Source organism: Symphodus melops (assembly GCF_947650265.1).
Source record: "Symphodus melops genome assembly, chromosome: 17".
In the NCBI taxonomy this organism is placed as follows: domain Eukaryota; kingdom Metazoa; phylum Chordata; class Actinopteri; order Labriformes; family Labridae; genus Symphodus; species Symphodus melops.
Window position 1 is genome coordinate 550,899 of NC_136707.1, and position 22,732 is coordinate 573,630.

Genomic DNA, 22,732 nt, shown 5'->3' on the forward strand with positions numbered 1-22,732 from the left:
TCAATGTATTGCTGTTGTAGAAAAAAGTCTGACAGCGTCGATTGCGTTTATAGCTGATGCTAATTTGCGGAAGTGTTTGTGTTTGGATCAGAAAATGGAAGGGAAGTAAGAGCAGACCAAAGAGTTTGTTTTTTTGACACAAACTAATATAAACAAACGTAAAATTAAAATACAACCCCCCCCCCCCCGACACTGAACATTAAAGCTCCTCAGTCTCTGTCAGGCACATACCCCTTCACCTCACATTAAAGTATTAAATATAACTTTATAAAAACCAAGAATTTTGTGCCTGACGGTCTTGTTTTCATCTGTAGCTCCTGAAGAAACAATAATGATAATTTTAGTCTGGTGTATAAAAAAATCTCTTCACTGGAGCTTTAAATTAATTTACATCTCCACAGAAGCGCTAATATGGCTACTTCTCCCCGATGCTGATTGGCTGCGTAGCCTAAGCCCCTCCTCTCCATAGACACGTATTGTTGTTTCACCGATAATAAAAGATGGCGGCTGGACCCGCGTAAATTGGACACCTAGTAAAGGTACTATCATTTAAAAAACGCATGATTTTCTCCTCTTCTGTTGTTCGTAAACTGCACATATTGTTTTTACAGAGGACAAGAGCACACGAGTAGATTTTAAATCATGTATTAAAATGCATTTTTGGACTCCTGTGTCGGCCGCGGCCTAGCAGTTGATAAAAGCCTCGAACTTTCCTGAGCGGCTAACACCGGCATGCTGCGGGCCCGCACGGCGATACAGATATGAGCGCTGGGAAGGATGGATAGCTAGTGGAGTCAAAGTAAATGGAGAGGGGGGTGTGTTTGTGTGTCTGTATGAAAGTAGGCGGGAGTTTTTAAGCTATTTTCTTCTGTGCTGTTTGCAAAAACGCAGACTAATTATTATTTTATTTTTGAGCTTTTTCCTCAAGTTCTAGTCGGTTATCTAGTTTGGTTTTAAATCGATGTGACCCGCAGCTCTGACTAAAGGAGGTCAGATGTAGTTTAAAGTTTTTATTTAAGTCTTATTTATTTGAGTAATGTCTAAGTAACGTTAAAATACCCTAAAAAATGACTTTACCAAGGGCTCAGGTAAGGTTTCGCACCTTGTTATTTAGGTCAACAGTGAAAGGTGAATTGATTGTATTGAATAAGTTTTGATTTTTTGTTTAATTCAAGCAAAGCAAAGTTTTTAACTTTTACGGAAACATGCAAATCAAACACCTACAGAGACCCTGAATTCCCCAAAAAGTAAAAAAAAAAAAGTATTGCGCACAAGTTGTCATCTAATTTGATAACATGATAATAACTATTTAATATATAATATCAGAACATTGTACAATGTGTGATTACTTTATTCGATATTTTGAATATGAAAGAGTGCATTTTATTAGAAGCTGACCGATTGCTCGTCCAGCTGATGATATCAGCCGATATTGGCGTATCCAGTGACTATTGGTATCGGTTAATTTTATCCAGGGTTAGCTTGTAGCTTTTGACAAAAAAAAGTCTCCAACAGGATGTGGAAAGTCTCCAGATTGAAGTTCAAGTTGGCAACTTTAGTGATGAGTTCATTGTGAAAGCTCAAATCGCAGTAACGATTCCATTGTGGTTAATTGAAGGAGGATTTATTCCATATTGAACGCCGCTCTGATCATGTCTCTCAACAGGTCATTACTGGGACAAACAAGCGTGCCGACAGAGGAGGGACCATGGCTTTCGAGGAGATCAAGGGTAAAGGACGATTGGGTAAAACTTACCTGCATAATGTATATAGTGTTACTGAGTTTCAACTATCAATAATCATCAAATATTTGCATTTTCCTGCATTCAGAAATGTATCAATTAGTTCTGAAAAGGTTTAGGAGCTGGCCAATCATATAGACCCCCCAGATACCTTGTTCTGATTTCTCCATAAATCCCAAGTTTGACCTTGGTTATGATTCTCTTGGACTGTTTGGCAGACATGGGGATGGACGGAGACCGAGGCCTCGTTGCGGGCCGCAGCCAGAGAGAGAAGAGGAGGTCGTACAAAGATCTGCTGAGAGAGGAAGAGGAGATCGCTGCTCAGGTTCGGAAGTCTTCCAAGAAACGTCCCAAGGTGAGAAACTGAACGAGCTTTTGACGTGTTGTGCTGCTCGTTATGTTCTGACTAAACTTTGAAAATGTCCTTGACCTCCAAGGATTCAGAACTTTTTATGCTCGGAGGAGACTCGCATAAAAAGAAGAAGAAACACAGTGACGACTACTATTACAGAGGTAAGATGTTCAGCAAAACAGTGAAACTGCTCAATGGAGGCAGCTGTACTAAAACATCTGACAGACGTTTCACCTCTTTCCTGTCCCCTTTAAATATTTGTCTTTTTCTTTCTGTCAGAACACGACCATTCCGGTCCACCTCCTCATAAGAAGAAGCACAAGTCTGCAGATCGCTCGCCGACGCTCTCCTCCACTTCGTCCTCCCACCCGACAGACACAGCCATGGGCCTGCTGCAGGCCATCACCTCCCCTCTGGCCACAGGCTCAGACCCCAGCCCCCACCTGCACAAGAAACCCTCCTACCCCTCCTTCTCCTCGCACTCCTCTAAAGACCGCAAACGCGAAGGCAGCAGCAGCGGCGGGAGCAAAGGGAGCCACTCCTCTCACAGCCGCCCCGTTTCCTCGTCGTCGTCATCCTCCAAGAAGCACTCGTCCTCCAAGTCGTCTCTGTTCCACGGCGGCGCCCCGAAAGAGGAGCCGCTGACGTTACGAGAGGCCGACGGGCTGAAGATGAAGCTCATCATGTCGCCGGAGAAAGAGGAAGGAGAGAGCTTCCCGTTCACGCCTCACTCGACCAAAGGAGGCACGAAGAAAGAGAAAGATCGAGACAGGATGCAGGCCTCGAAGACGCCCAAGAAGAAGCAGCAGCAGAGTCGAGATCCGCTGCCCGTCGTGGGCAAAGAGGTGGAGGTGGAAGGTAAGACTTCTACTGATTGTTTCCCACCCACACCTGTCCTGATGTCTCACGCCGCCGTCAGCTGATTGATATAAAGCGCTGTGTTTTCTGTGGGTCGCAGGTCATTACGGAGGAGGCATGGGAGACGACAGCTCCTCATCGGGGGCGGAGCTAGAGGCCGGCGAGCTGGTTATCGATGACTCGTACACACACCTGTCGAAAAAAAAGAAGAAGAGCAAAAAGAGCAAGAAGAAAAAAGACAAAGAAAAAGACCGAGACAAGGAGAAGAGCGGGAAGGACAAGAAGCACAGCAAAGGCTTCGGAGGTCGGTTCACTCTTTTGGAGAGGAAAACCTGGAATCTCGCTCCGAGATTCAAAACGTCTCCCGTAATTGTTTAAAAAAAAACAGGAGCTTATTATTGGTTTATGTTTTTGCTTTTCTTTAGACTCCTCGAGGAGCCACAGCCACTCACACCCCACCGTCACCCACAGCTCCGTGGGGCCGATGTACGCCATGGGCACGCCCGTCCCTCAACACCACCATCAGGGCAGCGACGGAGTGACGGAGAAGAAGAAGAAGAAGAAGGAGGAGAAAGATCGGGAAAAGCACGAGAAGGAAAAAGACAAGGTCGGATCCTTGTGTTGACGCCTCGTTGCTCAAAGCTGATTTCTGCTTTGTGTATCTTCCATAATTTGTTCATTTCTTTTTCCTCTTTCAGCCCAAGAAGAAGAACACGACGGCCTATCAGGTGTTTTGTAAGGAGTACAGGGTCAACATTAACGCGGAGCAGCCAGGACTAGGTGGGTCATTGGACTCTTTAAAGACACTGATTGGTGTTAAAACACACACAGTCTGATGTGTGTGCGTCTCATTTGCAGTGTTCGGTGAGCTGAGCAAGAAGTTGGCCGAGGTGTGGAAGGCGATGCCTGAAAAAGACAAACTGGTGAGTTTATTTTTCTCCATCTTGTCTGTAGTTGATTCTGTGACGTAAAAAAAGACGAGGCTTGTAACGCCGCTGCGTCGTCTCGCTCGTTCTTCTTCTGCAGGTGTGGCGGCAGAAGGCTCAGTATCTGCAGCACAAACAGAACAAGGCCGAGGCCACCACGGTCAAACACAAGAGCGCCAGCGAGGGCAAGAGCAAAGGTAGGAGACGCAGCCCGGAGATGTTCAAAATCAAAGCAGGGCGTAACCATGGTAACCTGGTGATCAGAAGGGTTTCGTTTGGCTGCTTCCTGTCCAGTCTGTCCTCCCATAACTATTTCTTTTAGGAGCTGTCCAGTGTTAGGTCATTAATCGCAGGATATAAACTCTGCCACCAGGGGGCTCTCAATCACAGTGAGACAGAACAGAACTCTGTCGGCTCACACAGGTAGACTCCAGGTGTGCTTTAACACGGGACAGTTCATGGTGCACACCGTGGACAGGAGTGTTCTGGACAGTAACCGTTATGTTCTCCGTGTTGTTCTCCGCGTGTCTCGTGAACTAAGCACGCTTCGTGATCTCGTAAAGCCATGAGCGTGTTGTATCATGAGGACGTAACCTTGCCCGGGCCCTTTAAGTCGCATAAATCAGGATGAATTTGAGCAGCTGAGCTCAGTTGCAGAAGGTCAAGCTGCAGATGAAAAATCCACGAGCAACAACAGGACGCAAATATCAGTTCTGTTCTGTCGCTGCAGCGGTGCAGGTTCATCCATGTCATGTCACGCGTTGCAGAAACCATTGATTTGCTCGTCGTTAAGAGGAGCTCTCAAGTCTTTATTCTCCGTCTCTCTCGATAGTTGTCGGAGCAGGAACAGGGATCGTCTCTCCCAACAGAGCGCCCGGGAACCTATCCCTGTCTCCAGCTCGAGTCCCTGATGTTGATCCCATCGACGCGGCGGCTCACCTGCAGCTCCTGGGAGAGTCCCTGTCTCTGATTGGTCACAGGCTGCAGGAAACAGAGGTACGACCCGTTTGGAGGTCACTACGAGACGTGTTTAATTTCTGCACAGAGGAATAAAGTGAGCGGTGTTTGTCACAGGGGATGGTGGCCGTGTCCGGGAGTCTGTCCGTCCTCCTGGACTCCATCCTGTGCGCCCTCGGACCGCTGACCTGTCTCACGGCACAGATACCAAAGCTAAACGGATGTCCTCGAAACGTCCTGGTACAGTATAAACTATTAAATGTTGCATGAATTACATCACATGTTAGCAGAGGAAGGATCATAAAAGATTATCAAATTTAAATCAGTCTGCAGCTCTCTGTAATGTTTACTGCAGTACCCGTTTTAAACACTAGGTGTCAGAGTTACATGCTCATTGCAGTGAACCTGTACATCATTCATTTCAGTCTAACACGTTGGATAACATCGCCTACATCATGCCTGGACTGTGAGCGGCGGACTCGATCGATGTCGACTCGTGGACGTCAGCGGGGAGGAGCGACCCGCGGACTTTAATTTAAGCCACCGATGGCGTCTGGACGCTGATGTTTTTAGTGCTGACATGTTTTTAAAGTGTATTTTTTTAAAAACCTGGTTCTCTTAGTTTTCTAATTGTAATATTTTTTTAAATTAAAGGTTTTACCGGTCGTTGTTTAACTTTGGTGTCACGCGTAGTTTTACCTGTACAGTGTGTGTGTGTGTGTGTGTGTGTGATTGGGTTTGAATGTGTGTGCGTCGCTGTAACGTCAGTGTTTTGTGTGACTGTCAACATTTTAGATTAGATTTTTTTTATGTACAGAAACATTGAAGCTGTCACCTTTTGGTTCTCATCAACATAATATATATTTGACACCTGCTTAGTTTTTCTGATTGTCTGTAAAAAGTGATGTTTTTTTACATTTGATATTTTAACGTGCAGCATTTAGATTCAGAGTTCACCTTTAAGATTTAATCAGGAACTGTAGAGACAAAAATCACTGAAAGGAACCTCATTAAAATATGATCTGTTCCTAAATGCAGTTTTGTCTTTTCATTACTTTTGTTACTCTGACTTTTTCATCTGTTAGAGATTTCTGAGACGGTTGTAAAGGTTTTGTCGGTAGCTCTTAAACAGGGTTGGTATTTTTTTGAAAACTAACCTTTTTTCCCTCAAGATAAGTTGAATGTGCAAACAAGATAAACTGATCATGACTTTACTGTAGTAAACTTTTTATTAAATAACAGAAAAACAAAACGGGAGCAGTGTTTTTGTCAAGTTCTTATTTGTGAGCTTCACATTTCCAACAGTCTTTAAATAGATTTGTAAAGGAGCCATTTATTTAATGTAAGTAAAATTTAGCAAAAATAGGTATTACATTTATTTGATGGGAGCATATGACTTGTTGATAATTAGTCATATGTTCTTATAGCGCTCCAGAGCCGCTTGTCTCGGCGCATGCGCAGAATGTTTAGACCGTTAGGGTCCCATTGAGTGGACATCTATGGGTATACATGTCAGAATAAATGTGATCCTTTTCTAACTCAATAAATGGATTCAGACACGCAGACCTGTTGACTCTGCTCTCGTATCGTGTCGCTCGAACACTTGTCAATAAAGGTTTGTTAAAAAAAAAAGTTCTCAACACGAAGACCTGAGTTTTTCTTGGACACTTGTTCTGTACAGCGTCCTGTCATTTCCCATCATGCTTTGTGACAGTTGATAAACAGAACACATTGTGTTTGTTTGTGTGCTCTAAAGTGTAGTGATTGATCACTTCACTTTTTGCCCTCCATCAGTCAAAGGGCTGCTGAAGTCTCTATTATCGATTTCAGGACAAAGGAATTATTGTTTTTGCAAACAGATCAGGAGTCACAGATGATGAAAATGGAATAAAATAATGTGGCTCCAGTAGACCAAAGATTAAAGGAAATAAAACCATGAAATGCTGACTTGAATTCCTGTTTTTTTTTTTGTTTTTTTTTTAGGCATCTTTTATTAGCTTTTTAATTATTGTTTAAATGCATATTTTTTTCTACACTTACATTGTCTATTTTAATTTTGTGCACTGTGTGATTTTCTTTGCTGCTGTCACGCTACATTTCTGAATAAGATGATGAATAAAGGGTTATCTTATCTTAATTAAATGTACTCTTTTCAAAGAGATGAAGTAAACAATGTAAAGTAACACAATGAGTTGAAGTTAATCAAAGTTCTTGAGATGCATACTTTCATATTTTATCTGTCACTTGCTTGTTTTTGAAGGAGGTCCTGCCTTTCACCAAAGACACAAATAAACACAATATGTCACAAATACGAGATCCTATAAACTCCTCATCTTAAGTCTGAGATCATGTGTCTGATGTGTTTTGTCTTTGGTGAATGCAATGCGCTTCCTATCCACCTCCTTTGACTCACGAGGCAGCTGAAAAAACATGAGTGGGCTGAAATCAACAGAAAACTGTTGAGTCTTTCAGAGGGGCGCCAGGAGGTCCGCGGGCCCCAGTTTGAGAAACCCTGCAGTCGGTGAAGTTGAGTCCGGGCTTGATGCAGCTGTGAGTCAGCCTGCAAGAACCAGGAAGTGCGTTCAAGCCCGATTCTAACACTAAACAGGGCGGTGAACGGGAGCCGACATGTCACAGACAGGTAGGATTCAAGACCACGTCTTTTAACGTTTTCAAAGAGACACAAGAGGACAAAAGTCCCGGATGGGAGGACGCTCCCTGTGCGCATTTTTTCCAGTGTGTTTGTGTTTAGAGATGAGAGCAAAAAGGGTGCTACCGTTTCTTAAAGGAGTCAACTGAGTAGAAACAACATAGTGAACAGAAACACATGATGATAGGAGGAGTTTAAATGTCAGAAACAGTTTCTGTTTCTACATGGTGTTAAATGTTAATAAGTTCTTTTTTTCGTGCCTCTGAGCAGAGCTGAGGCTGGTGGTGCTGGGTCGGACTGGGGCAGGAAAGAGACCGGCAGTCAACGTCATCCTGGGCCTGCAAGACGGAGAGCAGGGCACGGAGCCTGAAGTGGTCCAGGAGTGCAGCAAACACAGAGGAGAGGCTGCAGGCAGACAGGTAGGCATGAGAAACAAACATCATCGTAGACAGTCATGACTGTGGCTCCATGTCCAGCCCTCCTCATCTTTGTTTCTGAATCTGTGTACTCTCCTTTAAAAGCCTCCAAATAGACTGTAAAGAGAAACAAGCCTGAAGCTCATCATTTATTTTCAAAGTTCAACACACACGACCTGAAAAGTAAAAAGACATAAACATAGTTCAATCAGGAGAGACAAGTGATATTAAGAATGAATTTATTACAGCGACAGAGTGATGGACAGAATGAGATTTGACAGAATGTTTTGGCGCTTGGACTCTACGGGGTGGAAGATGCGATTTAGTGATGAAGTCCTGCTCGTCATTAGGATAGATCCCCCCCATGGAGTCCAGACCCTGGTGGTGGAGGACTGATGATTGGATGAGACCAAGTGGGAGAAGAATTGATGGGAGTTGCCTCTGCTCCTGAAGATGGCGGTGATGGGGAGGTGGAGGGGCGCACGGAGCCAGCTTGAAAGAACTAGGGAAGAAAAAGGATCATATTTAAAAGGAGAGCTGAACGATGATAGGCCGAAAACGAAGGAGGAACGCTGCGCCATTGGTTAGATGAGGTCCGGTGACAGAACAGCTGATTAACCCACGGACGGCCCAAACTGACAGCTCGAGAATGACAGCGTGAAAAGAGTGACTGAGAAACCTGATTGTGGATCACTTAAAGTCTTCCTTACTGAACTTTCGCTAAGCTTCATATGACTCTTTCTTGGTTCCTCTGTGCAGGTGCTGGTGGTCTCCTGTCCAGCCTGGTTCAGCTCAGACTGCGACCCCAAAGACAGAAGACGTCACATCTCCTCCTTCATCTGCTCCTCTGCTCCTGGACCGCACGCCTTCCTGCTGTGTGTCCCCATCAACCAGCCGGCTGACCAAGAGGCCAAAGCTCTGGACGTGCTGGAGGAGCTGCTCGGCCCGTCCGCCGTCAGCACCAACACCATCGTCCTGTTCACCCACACCGAGGAGCTGGAGGAGGACGAGGGGCTGGAGGAGTACCTGGTCACGTGGAGGAAGGACCTCCGCGAGCTGGTGGGGAGATGTGGAGGCCGATACCTCTCCCTGGAGACCGGCGGAGGAGGAGCGGCTGAGGACGGGAGAGCGGTGGAGACGCTGCTGGAGAAGGTGGAGGAGAGCGGGGAGAAACCCTTCAGCTGCCCTCTGTACGAGGAGGCGGAGCAGAGGGTGAGGGACAGACAGCTGGAGCTGGTGAGGAAGAGGAGAGGGGAAGACGGGCAGGAAAACGTCCGAGAAGAAGAAATGGAAGCAGTCCGAGACGAGGCGGAGATGAGCGTGGGCGACTTGGACGTGGACGTGGAGAGTATTTTCCCCTCACTCAGCGTCTCTGTCTCGTCCCCCGCTCAGTCGCTCCTCTGGGTTTGGTGGGAGAAGCTGATTGGATGGGTGAGGTGTCTGCCCAAACTGGTGAGACCGGAGGCCCTGCTGGGAGCGCTGGTCGGCCTGTTTGTCGGGGGGCCGTATGGAGGTATAATGGGGGCCACTGTGGGGTCCGTGGCGACTGAAGTGAAGAGACGAAACACGAAGAAAACCAAATAAGAGATTTGCTCATATTCATGTATTAAGATGCACCTTTGAGTCGCTTCACTGTGTTCAGCTCACGCCGTCTTCTCAACAGTATTAACACGAGAAAACTGCAATTTTATCCAAGTCAAAACCTCCTGACATGAAACCTGAATGCATCATATCTGTTTATCTTCGTCTATTATCGGTGAGCATCGAGATATTTACCAAGTTATGAGCAGGTCTCGGTCTCTTGACTACGACACGAGTATGAACTGATCTCATTCACACGCCGCTGGTGAAGCAGCAGGAGCAACTTGGGGTCTGAACAGATGAAGACTTTGAACCATGAAGAGAGGAAACCAGCGGGCGTTAACGAGGAACAACTTCCACACCTGTCTGAGACTTGAGCGAAGACGGCTGGAAAGCTTTCTGTAAAAGTGTAATACTGAGAAACATCCACAAGGGGGAGACACTGGCCTTCACATGGGAGACGTCCACTGGTTGAACTGATCTGCTGTTTGAAGAAGATTCAGCTGCTGTTTCCTGAATATAAAATGTTTGGCTCAAAGTCAGCGCTCATTTTTATCCTTTTTGAAGCGAACATAAAAACCCAGAGGTGAGAGGACTTTTAATTTGTTTCAAAATCAAACGTTGACTTAAAAGCGGAGGCTGAGATCTTCCATTTGATCTTCCAAGTTTCAGCGAGCTAGCTAAAACCATGTAGCCTCAAACTTTTGTCAGGTTCTTTCTGTTCATATTTATTGATGTTTCCGCCGTCAAAAGTTGGAAATGGTGATAAAATAACCGACCCGTACCGTCCAACTCTTTTGGTACCGTTCTGTTTGGGGGCCCGGCCTACAATCAAACGAGCCGTGTTTAAATATCCTGTAATGCGACTAATATCAGTCAGTAGCCCCGCCCCCTTGGACGACTTCGGAGGTGCAGACCTTACCGTGTCACCTTCTTCTTCTTCTTCTTCTTCTTCTTCTTCTTCTCTGTTGGGTTTATTGGTTGTCTCCGATCAAGGTTCACCAAACTGGTCTGAACTAAACCGGACCGCTCGGTGCAAACGAGGCTTACACTAACCACTCGCAAAATGTTGGACGTAACAGACGGATTAAAAAAAAGAAAAAAAAAGAATCTGTATTGTTGTCTTTTGTCGAGGCTCAAACAATCAGCATAAAGGACGGACAGTAAAGAGGTCTGTTGGATCTTGTGTTTGGAGGGTAGAGAGTTAGACCAGGAGCAGATTCAATGATAAAACAGTTTGTTTACTGTACACTTTTTGTTGACACACACACACACACACACAGCTGTGGTTCAGTACGTACAGTCGGCCGTCTCTCAGCAGGAAGGGTTCGATCCCCGGCTCCTGCAGCCTCGTGTCCGATGTCTTCTTCCCTCTACTGTCAGTGAGCGTGACCTACGGCGTGAACGCGCTTTGAATCGCCACCGAGTCCTTTTTACTTCACAGCAGTTTATTACACATGACCACCCACCCACAAGCTGAATGTAAAAGCACTAAAGGCCTTCATTGAACATGATTAAAGAGGATCACTGGAGCAAACAGACTGGATTATTAGTGTAAAGATAGCGTCTCTAGCTGAAACCTCTTTACGCTGTGAGTCAGAGAGCTTCATGACTAAAAAGAAAGGGATCCCCATTTCACCTGCAGACCTGCAGCTTCCTCCTCATTTAGGACCGGCTGCTGTACGACAGCCAGCCCTCGTCTCCCCTCATTGCATTTCTTATAAACACTGTCAGATATGTTAAAGATGAAGAAAGCGATGATGCAAGAAGCTAAATCCCTGGATTCATGCTGCAGAAACTCCTCCTCCTCCTCCTCCTCCTCCTCATCGCTTCACAATGGCCGGTTATGTCTTTGACATTGACGTAATTGATAGTCTGCTAAAACCGTCAGTCATAACCCATCCTTACATCTCTTTCTCTCCTTCGCTCTCCAGAAAAGCTGCCGCCGGCTCTGCCTCGGGAACAGCCGGGCGTTTCCGAATGTGGGTGGTCCAGCCGGGGTGGGAGCGAGAGAGCAAGAGAGAGAGAGAGAGAGAGAGAGAGAGAGAGAGAGAGGAGAATTAGCTCTCATGTTTCCCAAGGAGCGAGAGGAAGGAGGGAGGGAGAGACACGAGAAAGAGAGAGTGAGTGAGAAGTGGCGAATGTGAGCGAGAGTCAAAGAGAGAGAGAGAGAGAGCGAGCAGGCTCGAGGACTACACATCTGTCCTCCAGATGTGGCCTCCACAGTTGTCTATAAGAGGAAAAAAAAGGTTTAAAAGTAAAGGAAAATTGGTGCTAAACAGTTTTTTATTGTTAGGGATTACACACACAGAATAGACGGCGGTGTTTGGTCCACGGTTTCGACGCCTTTTCTTCCTCGTTCGGCACACTAGACCCCTTGAAGTTAATGGATACGAAGGAACACCTGTCCAAATATTATTCAGTCTCAGTGGATACACATCAGGAGGAGGAGGAGGAGGAGGAGAGCAGATTAATGAGACATTTTTTTGGAGGGGAATTTGTTTCTTTATCAGGAAGGAATGGGACGCCAAAGAATTAAGACACAATAAAAAAACAGGACAGTTAAAGTCCTGACGTGTGTGAAGGGGACAAACATGATTTGTGTGTGAAGGTGGATCAGCGGTGATCCGTCATTAACACTCAAACGTCTGCTCCTCTTCTTCGCTCGCTGCAGGACTAAACGTTGTGGGTCCCTGGTTGCATCTTTTTTTTTTTTTAACGTGGCTGCACCGCAATATTTTTTGTTATCATCGCGCCCCATGGTCTGGAAAAAACAGCAAACCAAAGGAAAATAAACAAGATGACACACTTTTTCCTCTCGCAGCACAGAGCCGCTTCCTCCCACCGAGGCTTCACAGGAATCAGACACTTTACTGTTTAAGTTTTCACACATTTTCATCTTTTCTTTACACATCTGAACATTATTATTTTTTATTCAACCTTTATTTAACCAGGAAAGAAAAACTCACTGAGATTAAATAGCTCAAAAATAAGCAGCAGCACAGGTAACAGAGTTTCAGACACACAACAAGCATCCAAACATCCAAACACAAAAATACATCCTTTGGCAATTAAAAGACACAAAGAACACATCTGAGCAGCAAATGTTTTTCATCCACAAACATATTAGGAAGAACATATTCAGCCACTTCCTCTTCGACGCGTCAAACGAGAGAAGTTCCTTCAGTTCGTTTTGTAAAGGGAGCAGCACATTTAAAGGATTCACTCCTCACACATCACTTCCCCTCCCGAGTCCCAACAGAGCTGCTCTTCATGAGGGGAAAGGATTCAAACCCACGCCACCCATGTCTCTGTACATGGGGGCGCACACACGAACCACTAGGCCACCGGTGCCCTCATGGGATTCGATCCTTAATTTAAATAAAGGTTGAATCCCGAGATGCTCGTCGGAGCAGCCGTGGGTTCAAATACGACCTCGACACTTTGCTGCACGTCGTCCTGCCTCTCTCTCCTCCCAAACATTTCCTCCCGTCTCTTCAGTTTTAAGGTGAAACGGCCTAAAAATAACTCATAAAAAAAAAACATACGGTGAAGAGATAAAAGCATCAAATCATCTCTGTGTCTGTAAAAGTTCTAATATATATTTAACATGTATTCTTTCACATTTCTTTTGCTTATTTACTTCAGTAAAAACGTGCAGATCAAACTGGACAGAAACCCGGATTCTAACTGATACTTTTTCACATCATATTTCAGTTTTTAGAACCTTAAATAACTCCAATTTTAGGCTATAAATACAAACATCACGTTTACTACAGACATTTAAAAACCTGTTGATAATAAAGGAGCAGCAGCATGTGAATTAACACAGAGATTAAATTAAAATAAAAGAGAGTTACAGCTGAAAAGCAGACTGAAGTAAACAGAGAAAAGAACATAAAAAGCTTTAGATCGAACCCGGCGGTCTCGTGGACGTCGTGTTTGACCTCAGTGACCTCTCTGTTTCTGATCCCTCTCTCTCTCCAGTCTCCGTGTGTTTTTCCAGCGGGGCAGCAGAGTCAGCGGCGTTGTGTCCGTCTCTCTCCTCCTCTCTCTGGGCGAGCTCTGTGTGAGCACGCTCATATTTTTCCCATTAGCGCTGTTTGCATGTTCCTTTCCTAGAGTGAGCGTGTGTGGTGGCTGAGATTGTTTATGAATAAGCAATGTTTGCCCCGTCCGACCGTGCGTTTGTGTGTGTGTTCATTTAGGCAATAAATTTGCCAGACTGTCAGAGATGGCAAAAAAATTAAAGTACGATGTTTTGTTGATTCAATGTCATTTTAGAGATGCATACATTCAAAATGTTTGGACAGAGGTAGCCCTGCCTATTTACAGGATATTTTAAAGTTTTAAATGTTAAAGGTCACTTCTTATCATCTTTCCCAAAGAGTTGATATCAGTGTCCTCGCTCCTCTTCATCATGTGTGTGAAGTGTGTTGTTGTAAATCCACTCTGATCCTGTATTTGATCATGTCTATAAACCCCTCTATTTCAGCCCTGCTCAGAACAGGCTGTTTCTGTGTCTGTAGCTTTAAATATGTAAATGAGCTGTGTCTGACCACGCCCCCTCTCTGGAAGGGCTCGGGTGTACTCGCTGCTTTCTGGCTCCATGTCCTATTGTTTACGGTGAGAAGGCAGACTCAGAGGGCAGAACAAACACGTCTCCAGCGCCCCCTGCAGGAACACATGGGTGATGACACTCAGGCTTCGTTTAGTAATATTTACAGTCAACAACTCTCAAAAACATTATTGATAAATTGAAGCATTCTTAGAGCGAGGAATTCACGACCATCTCTCCACAACATGAAACAACAACAGGAAAGAAGCCTCCAGATAACATGAACACAAAATCACACACAGCTGCTGAGTGGAGAGGCTTTGTTGCACACACACACACACACACACACACACACACACACACACACACACACACACACACACACACACACTGAACTGGGTAACGAGGTTGGAGTCCACTTAAAGTGTGATGGGTTAACTGGACAGCAGGAGTCTCATCCTCTCACGCCTGGACGTCCCGACCCTCGCCCTGTCCAGATGTGTCCGACGAGGACTTTTCATTGACAGAGACGAGAAGAAGAAGAAGAAGAAGAAGAAGAGGAAGAGGAGGGGAAGGACACACGGGTAATGCTGTGTGGTCTGGTTCAGGTTTGTACGCCCTGCAGTCTGTTTAGGGAGGAGAGGCTCGAAATATGGTCGCCACATTTATGTCATTTTTATTCACTCGTCCAACCTTAACATACATTCTGTCACTTGGAAACAAAAACAGAAATACCGACTGAACTAATACCCCATGGCGACACGTCAGAATGAGACGACATGAAATAAGTTCCAGTTTGATTCGGTTCGTTGCCAAACGATGAAAAATCATTGAGCAGGAGGGCGAGGTTAAAGACTTCAACGTGTGGTGTGTTAGCCTCCTGCGGGACGTTTAAAGCTCACGAGCTGGATCACGTCCTTCGCTTTAACGACTTCAGCTGCTCAACTCTGGATTCATTATTTTACCACGCTAACGTTAAAGGAGCAGTATGTAGCGCTGACCCCTAGTGTTTGAAATGTGTACTGCAGTCTAAATTCTAAACATTAAAGAGAGCTGTCTCCCCCCCTCCTCTGTCTCTAGAGTGGATGCTCACCATGTGGTGGCCACTGAAGCTTCAGTGTTTAGCCAGCCCTGTGCCTACCTACTCTGGTCCAAACAAATCCAGATCACTTAGGACCAGAATCTAAAGTTAGAAGGAGGACATACTGGCTGCTGCATTGTTGTCAGAGAAGCTTCAACACAGCAGGTTTCCTTCATGATCACAGAGGAAGAGAGCGTCATCATCTCACTCTCTACACAGCTCTCTGATTGGTCCTTTACTTCTTCGATATAACGTCTATCAGTAAGGATGAGGAGGTTTTGAGAACATTATTTTCGGCTGATATCTTTAACTTTTCCCGCCTAACTTTTATCAATCAGGATGAGAGGGGTTGTTGGGAGTTGTGGGGAGATAACGGCGCTCTGATTGTGCGACAGCTCGGAGGAGTTAGCGGTCTCAGACTTCACCTCCTGAAACAGAGGCTCTTTGAGAGCTGCAGGGGGGGGGGGGACGCTTCAGTCAGGACACGAGACGACTGCTGCGGTGCAAGTCTCAGATGGCCCCTGAGCTCCCCGTAATTGATGAATGGTGTGCTCCACATTAAGTGACATGCGCCGTTGGCTGTAAGTGGGTGCGATGATTGGGGGGCCTTTTGATGCTGGGGGCCCGCGCTGTGTTTGAACCGTCAACAGAGACTTCTCCTCTCTGTAAAGGACACCAGCCTGTGGTCTGGTTGTGAACGCACAAACAAATGCACACACACACGCAGACATACGTTACTCCTCAGTAGTACTGTGGGGTTTTGGGGGAGGTGATTGTATTATTCCTGCCGTAACACTGACTTAACTCAAAGCAGATCTGACCTCAGCTCGTTCTTCTCCACTTTTAGTCTTTTGGATCAAGTCTTAATCCTGCGCTCGCCACATGAATGGGCGACACACAGAGGCTCTGAACTCCCTCCTGCCACATGCATCAAATGTCACTCAGGCACATGTGCTGTCATGCAGCTTCTGATGGGTCTCGTTGTGTCGTACGAAAGCTAAAAGGAGCTTCATTGAGGCCTGGAGAGAGCAGAGCAGTGAGATTGGAGCCACGTCTTGTCTCGATACAGTACGCACCGTCAACCTGGAATTGATCTTCTGTTGTTTTCACAGATCCACAAAAAAACCCAACAGATCCTCCGCCAGGAAAACCAAAAGAGCTGACCCGGGACACCACGAGCGCAAAACAATCTCTAAATAGGAGCGTCTTAGGAGACACTTTACTGTAAGCTATGACTAACAAACCCAAAGCACCTCAAAACAACACTGGGAAGCGCCCAACATCCATCACAGGCAACACAAGCGTGCAGAAAAAAAGTCCTGATCAAGGGCGCATTACTGTTGTATCTTTTCAAAGGACGCCAAACCCGAAACACATGCTCCACTCACGCTGACGACCTTGAGCTAACGAGGGACGCAGGCGAAGCGTTCAGTGAGCGCTACAGACGGCAGATCGTGTCATGGGCAGATTCACGTGCGGTTTTCACTGGGTCGAGGTCCGTACATACGTACATACGTACGTACACCTTTTATAAAGAATGAGACATTTTATAAAAATCATCCATACATATGCACGTACGTACGTACATACATGCATCTGATAATAAATTATACATACATACACCTTGCAAAAAACATACATACATACCCCTTTAATAAAAAAACATGCATACATACCCCTTTAATAAAAAAACATGCATACATACCCCTTTAATAAAAAAACATGCATACATACCCCTTTAATAAAAAAACATGCATACATACCCCTTTAATAAAAAAACATGCATACATACCCCTTTAATAAAAAAACATGCATACATACCCCTTTAATAAAAAAACATACATACATACCCCTTTAATAAAAAAACATGCATACATACCCCTTTAATAAAAAAACATGCATACATACCCCTTATAAAAATGAAAACACACCTCTTTTATAAAAAAAAAATTCAGACATACATACTGTCATGGTTTGGTTTTTTTTGTATTCAAGTTTTGAGTAAGTTATTTTTTTGTGTTGTTGCCGTTTTGAGTTTGCCTCTTGTTTTGAAATAAATCTTTGTTCCTGCAATTGGGTCCTGATCCCTGTTTTCTACCTCTGTTCGTTGACATATACCCGTTATGTAAAGAACAAATATATATATATATATATATATATATATATATATATATATATACCCCTTATGTAAAGAACAAATATATATATATATATATATATATATATATATATATATATATATACATACCCCTTATGTAAAGAACAAATATATATATATATATATATATATATATATATATATATATATATATATGCCCCTTTTATAAAAACAGACACATACCCATACATACATACATGCATACACCTTTTATAAAGAATGAGGCATACAAACCCCTTTTGTAAAAATCATCCATACATACCCCTTTTATACATACATACATACATACGTACATATGTACATACACCATACACCTTTTATAAAGAATCAGACACATACCCGTCTTACAAAAAAAATCAGACATACATACTTCTTTTGTAAAAACATACATACGTACATGCATACATACACCTTTTATAAAGAATGAGACATACAAACCCCTTTTATCCTCCATACACACCCTTTTTTATAAAAAACTACATACCCCTTTTGTAAAAAAAACATACATAGATACATGTGATAAAAAATTATACATACATACACCTTGTAAAAAACATTATACATACCCCTTTTATAAAAACATACATACATACCTACGTACATGCATACACCTTTTATAAAGAATGAGACATACATACCCCTTTTGTAAAAGCAAACATAGATACCCCTTTTATAAAACTTACATACATACATATATACATACACCTTTTATAAAGAATGAGACATACATACCAAAAATCATCCATACAAACCCCTTTTATAAAAACAGACATGCATGTGATAATGACATGGGGCGGCAGTAGCTCAGTCTGTAGGGACTTGGGTTGGGAACCGGAGGGTCGCCGGTTCAAGTCCCGGCACGGACCAAGTCCGGAAACTTGTCTGGTAACTGGAGAGGTGCCAGTCCATTTCCTGAGCACTGCCGAGGTGCCCCTGAGCAAGGTACACCGAACCTCAAAACTGCTCTGGAGCGCTCGCTGTGGGCAGCCCCCTCACTCTGAGACCTCTCCATTAATGCAGGTCACTAGAACCCTGTTTGTGCATGAGTGTGTATCTCGGCCTATGTGTGTGTTAGACAGAGTGTAAAACTGAATTTCCCCTCGTGGGATTAATAAAGTGTAAATTAAATTAAATTAAAACATTATACATACACACATACACCTTTTATTAAAACATACATACGTACATACAGTACATACATACATGGGTCGAGTCGAGTGTTTCCACTCCGACGCAGTGGAAACACGGGGGCCCCCGGGGCGGTGGATGCTCCCGATGCCCCCCCCGATCCCCCAGAGGGAAGACTCGCCCTTCAATCTCCATCTGAAATGAGAGACAGGCCGTGGGCGTGCGAGGACGGGCCTCTGATATGTTCTGTGGTCCCTTTGAAAGCATCCTGCAGCAGAGAGGACAGGGAGTAAACATGACAGACAGGATGGAGGAGAATAGGATGAAGATGTGCAGCTACAGAGGGCGGCGACTCAACGTGGAAACGATAAGAAGCGCTGACATCTTCCACACACTGTCACTGCGTCTTCATTTCCAGATCTCTTACCTTGGGCTGAGCATGACTCAAGAAAATCTGAATTAGCTGTTCAATACCAAACTTGGCAAAGACTTTTTAAAAGATCCAGACCCCCTCTTCACTACAATCCTAAAATGTCTCCATTCAGAGTTTCTCCTCTTTGGTTTGTTTTGGACAAACATGAAGCTGTCGTTAATGTTCACTGAAAGTTTTTCGTGCAGTCGTTGAAGAATCACGACTGGTGACATGTAAGTGCACTCGGAGCCTCTTCGGCTGCCGATTCGAATCGTTGACTCTTTCCGGGAAGCACAACTATTGTTCGTAAATAAGTGCAGCATGTTGGAATCAAGGACTTCAGTGTCAAAAAATAAATCGGAAATGTTTCCGAACACTTCTTCGGAGGGGTTTGTGCTGTCAGACGGAGCGTGATCAAAGCGCATGTCGGATCCCTCCCACAACATCCTCGTACACACAAATGTGTTTCAGTTTGTGCATGGTTTGTGTTCAGGCGTGGGCCGGCAGGGAGACGGAGTGTGTGCGAGACAAATCGTGAGAGAAACAGACAGATTGTGGCGGCTTTGATGTGTGCGTGCAGCTCCGTAACTCAGAATAGACACGAGGTGGAAGGGAAAAAAACACGCAGAATCACAGGACAAACGTCTCTCTGAAAACCAATACAGCAGACGAGTGCGTGTGTGAACGCTCGCAGACGACTGAGCTGTCAATCATCCGGGGTGATGAAGTAGAAAGACCTTTTTTTTCTCTGCAGTATCCTCGAGCTGTGCCGACAACCGACACGCCTTTAAAGGGAAACAAAACAGCCACATCTAAATCCTGCGTCTTCTTCTCGTGTGTGATCACTTCTCGGCCACCAAATGTGCTCCACACATGTCCACGCTCGCTCTTTGTTTCCTCGAGTCACTCGGCTTCACGGCACTTATCTATTTATCTCCTCTGTGCGCTCATATTAAAAGGGAAGGCGGGCTGTGGAAGAACGCTGACAGCTCGTCGCTAAACGCCGACTTGATGGCTTCTTTATCGACAGCACACACACGGCGGTCAGGCCCCAATCAGAGGTCGAGAAAACAGAAGAGTCGGCACGCTTTAAATCAGGGGTGTCCAAAGTGCGGCCCGGGGGCCATTTGTGGCCCTTGAGTGGATTTTTTCGTGGCCCTTGACTTCAAATTGAAGAATCAGAAGATTTTGGCCCCAGGCCTCATCAGATGTCATGTTAGCGAGGGAGACCTATAAAAGCCTGACTATTCTTTACAAAAAATTAGAACACAACAGTTTCCCACTGCAGTTAGTTATTGTGTATTTACATTATTTTTTTGAAGAGGTCAAAATACAAAAAGTTCCTTCAATATTTAAAAAAACAAAACAAAAAAAACTCTGTGGCCCGTGAGCGATTCTAACGAGACATTTTTGGCCCGCAAGAAAAAAAGTTTGGACACCACAACTCTAAATCCTTTAAAGTTTGTTTAATGTGACCTGAGAGCAGCAGCGTGCAGATCAACGACGGACACTGATGGTGACTCAGATAATACAAACGTGAAAGGACATTCAGCGTGATGACTCTTCTGTTTTCTTTTTGGACCTGAAGCTCCTTTTTCTGCCAAATCAGAGGTCCTCATACAGAAGGATTAATCATATGAAGAAAAAAGAACAGGTCTTGAATCCTTAAACAGAGGATCAGTATCTAACCCCGTACTACGGTGGCCTTGAAGGCGTTCTGCAATAATATTAGTGAAGCACAAAAACATGTCGTGCAAACTAAAGAAACTGAATGAGATGTAAAATAATTTATTGAGACGCAATTTTGGGTTTCTTGAACTGTTTTCACACTTACAGGAAATAATGTTTTTGTGTTTTTATCAAACATGTTTTATTTTCATGATTTAAAGAAGACTCCAACAAGACAGGGAGAAAAATAATAATCACATGGACGCCACACACTTGAGATTTTTTTGGGGTTTTTTTTGGACAAAGAGCCCGTTATGACGAGCCTCGAAAATGACGCCCAAATTCTGACTTTTAAAATCCTCTGGTTTAATGCCGGGTTAACTTTTCCTTCCAAACTTGTCGGAAGAACTTCCGGAAACAGAAGACGTGATCAGATAGTGTCTAAAAATAAGATATTCACTTATTCATTATATGTAATTCTCGCTGGCAGAGTTACATCAGTGAACGTGACTCAACACACAGATTTAACTTCATAAATGTGATTTCTGTTTGATTCAGATGATTTGAGTTATAATCTTTTTTTCTTTTGGCGTTTTGATCCGACAACAAGTGTGGATGTTTTCTGAGCACGCCGTCACTCTCTGAAACATCACAGACGTCACAGAAACACATCTGAGAAATGAATCCACACATTCACACGACCCCCCCCCCCCCCCCCCCGCTAATAATTAACGGATGCTGTGACTCAACGTGGCGGCGGCGGTGGCGGCGCAGTAATTATCTGACGAGGCTGTCATATTTATTTAAGTAGGAAGCTGAGGCGGCTGAAGTCCAGCCGTGTCGTATGTTGGATCGTGTCAGATTGAAACCACGCCACATTAAGGACCCCCTTCACCCCCTCCCTCGCCCTCGTCTCTCTGTTGAGGCAGGGTGGTCCTTATTTTGGCTCCGGCCCGCTCTGTGTGTGTGTGTGTGTGTGTGTGTGTGTATGTGTGAGTGAGACTGTCACAACAACATGACCCCCAGAAAATCTTTAACATACACACTGATTCTATTCAGACACGCAAAGGACCACATTTGTACACACACACACACACACACACACACACACACTATCTCTTCTTTAACTACACTGACAGTGGATCTCCAAGCTGGGAACAGAAGCAGAATCCTTCATGCACTAAATAACTTTAACCGGGTCAAACATGGAGACAGAGAATCCCGAGTTTGAAGCGTCCACGAGTCTTTCTGAAATATATTTTGTAAAAGAAAACAAAAGAATGAATCATGGAGGGAGGAGACTTAAAGTATTTAGTATAAAGGGAAAGTGATTATGAGGTTTTCAGTCTGGATCTTTGTTTTTAAAGTTTGACATGACAACCAAAAATAGTGTAAAAGATTTATTTCGAGCTCTACGGAGAGAAAATTTTTCGTTGCCAAGAACTTCTATTTTTTACTCATCTGAAAGTTTGAACTTCTGGCAGCCCTCCCCCGTCCCGTCTGCCGGGACAGAAACAACAAGGCCGCCATTGACACTGACCCTAACCTCCTTCATGTCCCATCTCTCCGACCCCCCGACCCCTCATCACCCTCCCTCCCACGTCGACCCGGCTCGGAGCTGGTTCAGGTGCAGGACTCTGCTGTTTCCAATTAGCGTGGTATAAATTAGCATCACTCTCTCTGGTCCTCTCTCCAAACATTGCCGTCTCTTCATCCCTGTCGACCCTCCACACTCCTACTCCTCCTCTGACCTCCCGCCTGCAACGCTGCGCCACATAAATTCCCCTCCTTTATGGCTCTTGTCAGCAACCTCTGCCCCCCCTCTAACTCATGCTCGGTGCTGATAATGCGCGCTGCTTTGGGATAAAACCCTCCGTTTCAGTCAGTGAGAGTATAAATCCAACCCGTCATGTCTTACTTCTGCTTTTACTGTACGGCCTGGTTACTGTAACTGCACATAATCCGACGCAGCGCAGCACGGCGAGCGCTGATAAGGTTACAAAGACATCCAGTGACTCCGTGGAGGAAATGTAGCTTTACTCCGGGGCTTATTACACGGCGTGTTTGCGAGTGTTCGCTTCCACGGGTCAGTCTGTTAAACTGAGTGTTATTTTTCCAGGGCGGAGAGATCAGCTGCGGAGTAGCCAAGTAGGACCTGAGGTCACCCTGAGACTGAGAGTTCACATCTGTTCAAATAAATCCTCCACTGTGCCATCAGCAGTAAAAACACACACACACACACACA

The 22,732-nt window shown here is 44.7% G+C and overlaps 2 protein-coding genes across 5 annotated transcripts; both read left to right on the plus strand.

Moving 5' to 3' along the window:
* The first annotated feature begins 428 nt into the window (after positions 1-428).
* On the plus strand, positions 429-13,032 carry hmgxb4a (HMG box domain containing 4a). Of its 4 annotated transcripts, none has more exons than XM_079366291.1 (14): positions 430-539; positions 1,667-1,745; positions 1,961-2,097; positions 2,180-2,255; positions 2,374-2,952; positions 3,053-3,256; positions 3,378-3,559; positions 3,651-3,732; positions 3,811-3,875; positions 3,979-4,075; positions 4,711-4,874; positions 4,953-5,075; positions 5,261-5,563; positions 5,604-5,868. In XM_079366291.1, exons 2-13 carry the CDS (start codon positions 1,709-1,711, stop codon positions 5,303-5,305), a joined length of 1,791 nt encoding a protein of 596 aa, XP_079222417.1. In that variant the 5' UTR covers positions 430-539; positions 1,667-1,708; the 3' UTR covers positions 5,306-5,563; positions 5,604-5,868. The 4 variants fall into 4 exon arrangements, with proteins under 4 accessions (XP_079222420.1, XP_079222417.1, XP_079222418.1 ...); XM_079366292.1 differs by having other exon boundaries at positions 431-539; positions 1,667-1,730; XM_079366293.1 differs by lacking the exon at positions 430-539 and adding an exon at positions 546-799 and having other exon boundaries at positions 1,667-1,730.
* On the plus strand, positions 7,191-10,022 carry LOC306838230 (GTPase IMAP family member 9). Its single transcript, XM_079366302.1, has 3 exons — positions 7,191-7,476; positions 7,756-7,904; positions 8,661-10,022. Exons 1-3 carry the CDS (start codon positions 7,464-7,466, stop codon positions 9,483-9,485), a joined length of 987 nt encoding a protein of 328 aa, XP_079222428.1. The 5' UTR covers positions 7,191-7,463; the 3' UTR covers positions 9,486-10,022.
* Positions 13,033-22,732: the final 9,700 nt, after the last annotated feature.